This window comes from Sinocyclocheilus anshuiensis, unplaced genomic scaffold (assembly GCF_001515605.1).
Source record: "Sinocyclocheilus anshuiensis isolate Anshui unplaced genomic scaffold, SAMN03320099.WGS_v1.1 scaffold3274, whole genome shotgun sequence".
Classification (NCBI taxonomy): Eukaryota; Metazoa; Chordata; class Actinopteri; order Cypriniformes; family Cyprinidae; genus Sinocyclocheilus; species Sinocyclocheilus anshuiensis.
Genome location: NW_015537940.1, coordinates 694,309 through 702,869, shown reverse-complemented (window position 1 = coordinate 702,869; position 8,561 = coordinate 694,309). Strand labels below are relative to the sequence as shown.

The 8,561-nt window shown below is 35.8% G+C and overlaps 1 protein-coding gene across 3 annotated transcripts in view; it reads right to left on the bottom strand.

Moving 5' to 3' along the window:
• The window catches only part of LOC107663405 (semaphorin-6D-like), a 173,899-nt gene that overhangs the window by 16,820 nt on the left and 148,518 nt on the right, over positions 1–8,561 (bottom strand). For all 3 annotated transcript variants that reach the window (XM_016453628.1, XM_016453637.1, XM_016453645.1), the window contains 3 exons: positions 8,274–8,351; positions 2,099–2,157; positions 795–845 (listed from right to left, as the gene is read on the bottom strand). In XM_016453628.1, the coding sequence (XP_016309114.1) occupies positions 795–845; positions 2,099–2,157; positions 8,274–8,351 (188 nt within the window). The remainder of the gene's footprint in view (positions 1–794; positions 846–2,098; positions 2,158–8,273; positions 8,352–8,561) is intronic.

Genomic DNA, 8,561 nt, shown 5'->3' with positions numbered 1-8,561 from the left:
CTCACGACTGTCTGAAATATAACACAGTTCGCAAAAAAAGAAAAACAAACCCTTATTTCTCTCTTTAACGCATGCACACTTTCCCTCCCTCTTTCACGTGCTTCCTCTCTCCTTCCAAAACACACACATATGCTCACTCTCTCTTATGCTCAATATCTTTTATACACATGCACCGTCTATCACAATATACACACCCTCTGTTTTTCTTTCTCTCTCTCTCACACACAAACACACACACACACACACACAGACATACCGTCACACATCCACTCGGTGAGAAAATGAATTTGTCAGATCGTGATTTTCAGTTGTTCCTCCAAAGCTATTGCTCAGAGCTCTCTGATACAGCCCACAGCCCTGCAGGACATTTCTGTCTGCTGTCCAGATCTGCAGCCTGCAGACTCACTGCGGGTCATTTGTGTAACAGACTCTATTGATCTGGGAAATTATCGCCTCTCTGTGAGCTGTTGTAAGAGCTGCTCAGAGGTCAGAACGGGACAGACTGAAGATTTATGCATGTGTGCGTGAAAGGCAAACTGTCGGATATAAAAAAAAAGACGATGTAATATTCACACCAAGAGATCAGCTACACAATGTGAAGAAAAAAAATTCTTATTCTTGAATACAAGACCCAACTTTGCAGAATATAATGGCTGGCCATAAAATTTCTGCTTTAAAATGGTCAATGGATATGAACATGACTGTGATTATGGCTGGGCAAAGTGTGTAACCATTTACTAAAGCAATTTGAATGGCTGAATTTAAAGCTTATGAGATTGAATTAGTGCACTGACCGTATGCAGAGTCCACCGCAGGGTTCTGCTTGCGAGTCGTGGCCAAGACATCTACAGAAAGAACAGAAGATGAATAAGATCAGGAAGATCTACAGTCAGGCTAATGAACTTTATTACTTTGCAGAAGAATTCTTTATTGCGTTTTTTACTATAAATAAATCAATTTTGATGCATAAAAGCAATAAGCCATTTAAGGCCATGCATTACAGAAATTTTACTATCATGGTTAAGGGGTTTTATATCATGATGATCACTTTAATTTCTCTATTTTTGCAATTACAGCACAAGAATGTACACAATACATGAGCCTATTACATATGGGACTGAAGATGAAAATTGGCCATAGGCTAACTTTGGTACAATGCATACGATTTTTTAATTTACGCTTAATATTGTATATGGTCCCTTAAATAAATTCAAATTAAATAAATAATCTATCAAATAAATGTCCACCTCAGTGTGAAAAGAGAAATAAGTATTTTGCATAAAGAAAATGAAATGTAATTTTAAGATTTAAGTTTTTGTGTGTGTGTGACATCAATTTCATGACAGATAAAGCAGTCTTTCATGCTCACTATTTATTAAATAAAAAATACAGTCAAAACAGTAATATTGTTAATTATAATTTAAAATAACTTCTTTCTATTTCAATATATTTTAAAAGGGAATTTATTCCTGTGATGGCAAAGCTAAATGTTCAGCAGCCATTGCTCCAGTCTTTAGTGTCCAATGATCCTTCAGAAGTTATTCTAATTTGCTGATTTGGTTATAATCACAGTTGAAAAGTTGTTTTGTGAAAATCATGATACAGGATTCTCTGATGAATTGGAATCTTAAAACAGCATTTATTTGAAAAATAAATCTTTTGTAACATTATAAATGTCACTTTTTATCAATTTAATGCATCTTTGCTAAATAAAAGTCTTAATTTCTTTTGAATGCTAAAGTACATTATATTATATTATAATGAATTAAAATCAGCATCAATTAAATGATAATATGATTTAACATTAAATAATGAGTTGCTTAACTGTCATAAAAACAATGCCACAATGCACAAAAATCTTGCACTGTTCAAAGAGGTTGCAAAATGTGATTTCTTTTTGTCTTTTTCCTTCCTGGAGAGAAACATGACCCAGACATGCTCCTGACATGTTCCATGAGATTCTCTCAGAAAGGTTCTAGAGTTCTGGAAGTCTTCAGAACAGAAGTAGAGTTGTAGCAGGAATGTGTAGAGATGTAATAATGGTGTGAATGAGTTATGATCTCTGGGAGCAAGTCAGCTTGGACTGTCTGGAACTCACCATGACAGCTGTCTGGGTACTGAGGATATCCATTCTCCACATACTGCTCAAATCCAGACCTGTGACAGAGACAGAGAGGGAGAACGCCAGAACAGAGAGAGGAGAAGAGAGTAAGCAGGAGAAGGAGTGAGAAAGAGGACAAGGGAGTGACAATCATTCTTTTGTGAGCCTCTCCCTGAATGATCCCTCTAATTAGTTGTGCTGTCAGCAGTCTGTTGTTGCCTCTCCGAGCAACTGTAAAGGGAAATAACATGTTACATTTTGATTGACGCTTGAGTGTCTGACATACAAGGACACTTCCTCTATACCATGACTGACAGCTGTGATTTAGCAGCCATAAGAAGAGAAACAAATGCAAATGTATTCATACAGTATTTATACATATGCAAAAATTCAAAGTTAATTAAGTGCCAAATTAGAGTAAATGTAGCAATTTTATAGGAACTACAACATATTAGAGATTAAAATCGCACTGTAAGACTGATAGTCTGACACTATTACAACTGCTTGTAACAACTTTTTTTCCCTCAGTAGATGATTTATTATCATAAGTTTATCTACGTTTTTACACATCCAGAACTGCATTTGGTGACTCATATGAGGAACATTCCTCGCATTAAGCCATAATAATGAAAATATTCACTATGCGTCTATGTTTTTGTGACAAACGCAGTTTTATGGAGAGATGGAGACTGACTCATCTCGTGCATGATGCTTTGGGTGTCACAATGACGTGGGCTGTTTTCCACAAATATGTACTGAAAAATAGTGCAATAACAAATATAATAAATATATATTGTAACAAAAAAATGAGGCTTCAACGCTGCTAAAAATATGTACATACAAAATATTAATACAAAATAAGATTTGGGGTTTGATGTTTGATTGATGCTATATATATATATATATATATATATATATGAATTTAATGTGCACATATGTAATTAATGCATTCACATGTCAAATTAGTGGAGTTTTATTCATTCAAGCACACAAGTGTCACTAAACAGAAGCACCTTCAGTTTTGAGTCTATTTCAGATGTAAGAACCTTTGTGTGTAGAAAATGAGTGTTTGGGCAAAACAGCATATTAAGTACAATTTTAAGAGAATATATGTTTACTGAGAGGGACGTTGCTGACTCATGCAGCCTCACAGCGTAACCACGGTGACACGTTGCTCTGAGCGACTGCAATGTTCGGCTGCTCCTGGCATCACAGAAGCGAGCGTGTCATTGCTGCTCACTGCCGAGCACCTGAGTGACATCTCGCACAAACAGACGCATAACGCGTTCTGTCGGCTTTTGCTTCCTCTCCGTGTTACCATGGAGACAGGATTAGATTAGAGGGCTGTGGTCTAATGGAGCACACAACTCTGTACCTGAATCCAAAATCAGGATTCGCAAAAATCACTACATGCCACTTTTGTCCAAAAACACTTTGTGAGTGCAAAAACATGCATCTTATCCATTATACACCTTGCAATTCAGTTCAGGTGCTTAATGCGCTGATATAATAATTAGTGCATAATTATTGTCATTCATTTCAGGGCAAAGGTGTCTTCGTTTTATGTAAATTTGCAATAAATTGAGGTGCACAAAAAGTGCTATGTGCCTGGTGCAATTCATTTGGCGAAGCTACTGTAGACGAGCTGAAGGGAGTATTACACTGTAAAAAATGATTGTATGAAGTTGTAAAAAGAAAAAAAAAGATTATTGGAGTATGTTTTTTTGTTTTAAAAGATAATACAATTTAAGTCATTCTACATAGTTAAATCACTTGTCACTTGCTGTTTTATTGTTGTGACCATTTCTGAATGAAACTTGTTCCTTCTTTTAATTGAAGTACTTTAAAATGAATGCCATTTATTACATTTTTAAACAACATGTCTTTACAATTTAAATATATGTATAAACTTAATTCCCTCTTAAATATTTTGTCTGACTTGATTTAATTTTGAGTATATTTGATCTAGAGTGGAATCAATATTTTTGTGTAGCACAATATACAAGAATGACTTCTAAAAAAAGATTCAAGAGAAAAAACAAGCTTGTGTACAAACACATAACTTATCATCTAACACTGGCACCCCATTTCAGCCCTGCCGAGGCACCTGCCGTTCTCCTGCCTAACCCTGCCCTGCATATTCAATCTATCTGAGAATCAGCCCTCTCTACCTGACATGAGTTAAAGTCCTTATTTCCATTAACCTAAGAGGGGAGAGAGTGACAGAATGAGAGGGAAAGACAGAGAGAGCGGGGATGACTTCATCTCATATTGAAGGATAAATAGAAGGACAAGAGAGAAAAAAAATCTCCTGCATAAAGTGGTAAATTGGGATCTTGCAGGTGCATAATATCTGAACATCAATATGCCTCTGAGATGCATGCTTTTCATTATACCTGAATTGGCCAACACACTCACACACACGCACATTAGCACAAACACTCTGTCTCATCACATGGAGATTAAATTGCCCCTGGGAGAGAGCGAATAGGGAAAAGGAGAACACACAGAGAAAATATCCCACAAGATAATAAAGTCATATTTTTCTTCATATTCTCCTATCCACAGTATGCTGCAAAAAACAAGCCGCAGAGCTGTTCTAAAAATGAGAAAGTCGGAGTATTACCATCGTACATCTATTGCCCTCTTTTCTTACATTTCACCCTCTCAGTCTTGCAGAATTTCATTAGATGCTGATTAGCATTTAAACACACTTTGGCGCTTTCTCTTGTCTTATTTCTTATTCTGCTTCTATCAAGTTTCATGTCGCCAGACTTAAAGTCAGCATGAAGTTTTTTTCAGCTTATTCAGGCCAAAAGCCCGCCAGAAGAGGCCACTTTTTTCATGTGACTCCTGAAAATGACTCCAACCAATCAATTTGGACATAATGATTTTGACCACATAGTGCAATAAGCATCCGATGGTCTGATTGCAAAAAGTGTAGAATTGATGGACTCAAAGTTCATAGTGGCAATCAGAGCAGGTCAAGTTAATCAATGTAGTGAAATCACAAAATAAAACGCAGTTAAATGTGCCCTCACTACCAAACAAATAGTACAATTATTTGGGATGTGAAAACAAGACTCTTTGAATTAACAACAGCCCAGTGATGAACAACAGCCCATTTACACTACCGATCAAAAGTTTGGGGTCAGTAAGTGATCTACCTTTTAAAATAACCATTTTCTATATTAACATATTTTAAAAATGTAATTGATTCCTGTGATGGCAAAGGTGAATTTTCAGTAGCCATTACTTGAGTCTTCAGTGTCACATTATCCTTCATAAGCATCATTATAATATGCTGATTTGGTGCTGCTCAAGCAACATTTTATATGTCGAAAAGTTCAAAGTACAGTTAAAGTTTCTATGACAGAAACCAGAATTCTAGATTTTAGTCAAGATTCTAGACCTCTTTATAATTCTAATGCACTGTATGATTATAGAAGACTTTATGGCATCGGACAGCATAAAATGTATCACTCTGACATAAGTTTGGCTATGGAAGCATATAATTGAATGCTGGAGTGTACCAAGGCTCTTCTGGGACACTGATAAGCACTCTCAACAATTTCCGTCCATTTTGTTGGCAGCGGTCTGGAAATCTGCTGTGTATGTACTAATTTTCATGAGTTCAAGATGAAATGATTCCCCATGTCAGTTTATAGAGATCAATACTCACATTAGGACACATTAGAGCACATTAAGAACCAATAATCGAGTTGGCCAGAAAATATCATTAAAGACTGTGACCAGGTTACAGAGAAAGTGCAATAAAATTATATGCATTCAGTTAAATAAAATAATTTCATTCCTACATCTGGCGCAGGATTTGTTTGGTGTGTAGATAAACTCGCTGATCAGCAATAGCATGTTAAGAATAAGACCTCCCAGTAAAATTTTCACTTTGAGTACAAGGGTACTTTAACTTTTTTTAATGAACCAAAATTGCAGCTGCACTTCAGTGGATGTGTCTCATGAGCAGGGAAACATCAGAGCGTGCTGGGGAAACTAGTGTCACTGTTGCTTTCCACAACTGATGACAACCGCAGCGACCATTTAGCAAAACATTAATAACAACAAATTCAAGCGCTGGATCTGCACTCATTATAACACACACAAATGAAATACTTCTGCTTGACAATTGCAGAGGCAGTATTAGATACATCCCTGGCACAAGCTGATATTGTATAATATGGTGGGGATGTCAATATGCTCTTTCAGCCAGAGATCAATGCAACATATTTAAATGAGTATTTCTATAGCTCAAATGGTAGAGCATGGCGCTAGCAAAGTTAGTTTGAGCCTGCTAAAAAATTATACCTTGAATGCAATGCAAGTCACTTTTGATTAAAGCATCTGCCTAATGCATAAAAATGTAAAATGTTAACACAGACTCTGATATATTCATAAAGAGTCACATGAATTGTGCGCACAGTGGTAAGTACATATGCTCTTGACATTAAAGAGGTAAAATCTGCCTTATTGCCTTTCTTTCTGTCCAGTTTCCTATCTATTCTCTACTGTCCTAAGCTAAAAAAAGCAAAATGCTCCTCAATAAAACTTTAATTTAAAAAATAAAACAGCATGAGTTGCATTGGCTTGTTAGATATTTTACACAGCAATGATACCACATTACTTCTACAAATATTTGTAAAGGTTAATGCGCCATTATGACCGTTTTTAAGTCTTAAAATTAACAACAGACCAGATGAATGAGTGTAACAGTGATGTCATCCCAAACAAACTGAAAAATTGATTGTTTGTTATTGTCCTCTTGCATTATTGACAAACTATTTTCCTGTTTGACACTGTAAAGCTGCTTTGACATGATCTGTATTGTATAAAGTGCTATATAAATAAAGGTGACTTGACTTGACATGACAAAGATAATGCACTTTTAACAAGCATTTACTGTAAAGATTTCCTTTTTTGCTTTTTTTTATTTTTATTTTAACAGTTAAATGCATTAAGTATCATAAACAACACTTTTACAAACCAGATCAATTACAAACCAAAGATGCATACAAAAAGCAGAATTGAATTACACAAGAAACAAATAAAATGCACTACCATTCAAAACTCTGAGGTCAATTAATCTTTTTTTGAAAGAAATTAATATTTTAATTCAGGATGCATTAAATTGATTAACAGTGACAGTAAAGACAGTAATAATTAGAAATGTTTCTTGAGCACCAAATTGGTATATTAGACTGATTTCTGAAGGATCATGTGACACTGAAAACTGGAGTAATGATGCTGAAAATTCATCTATGACATACCAGGAATAAATTACATTTTAAAATATATTAAAATAGAAAATAGGCATTTTAAATTGTAATAATATTTCACAATATTACTGATTTTACTGTATTTTTGATTAAGTAAATGCAGTCTTGGTAAGCATACAAAACTTCTTTCAAAAAGATAGAAAAACTAAACTTTTTAGAATTGTAGTGCACACTGACAGTTGGTAATTTATAGAGCCTGAAACATCAAATTTTTTTGTAGTATATGTAGAAATTAACATAACCTATATTACCAACTGCTGCAAAAGTATTGTTTACTGTTAGACTTTGATACCTAACGCATTAAATAATGTAAACCAATTAAAATTTTATTGTAAAGTGTTAACCAGGATGCTATATTAAATTTACTGCAAAAATATTTTGAATGTTATCTATGAACTCACCCTGGTCATTGTATAGACTGTCTAGTAAAATTCTGTAACTGCACTTAGTTATAAATTTTGAAGACATTTTACAACCATCTGATTTTTACCAGATGTCTTAAGGATGCTTAGAGAAGAAATACGCTCTAGGACAGGGTTCCTCAAATCTTGCCCTGGAGGGCCAATGCGCTGCAGAGTTTAGCTCCAACCCTGATCAAAGTCAGCTACCTGTGATTTTCTAATGATCCTGAAGACATTGATTAGCATGCTCAGGTGTGTTTGATTAGGGCTAGAGCTAAACTCTGCAGGAAAGTGGATCTCGTGGGCCAGATTTGAGAATCCCTGCTCTAGGAGAACTTTAAAAATAAAGCACTGCCAACTGTGTAGAAAACTTATTTACAGAATTCAGTAGCTGTGTAGGTTCTTTTATTCTAATGAACCGTAAATGCGTTTACTGTGGCAGGACTAATAGAAGGGTCACGTGATATAGCTTTAACTCACTTGAATCCCGGTGCCACTGTGGCACAGTTCCCCACACTCAGCCAGATGCAGTAAGGGTCTCGCGAGGACAGACAGCTCCTAAAACACACACACACACACGCACACGCACACACACACACACACACACACACACACACACACACACACACACACACACACACACACACAGAGTTAACTCATACCACATGTGCTGGAAAGGTTGTGTGTGTTTTCCTCGCTCACTGTCTCCATCTTCCCCCTAATTTCCCTTTCCCCCCTCTCTCTCCAAGTGGATGTGACAAGCTGGAA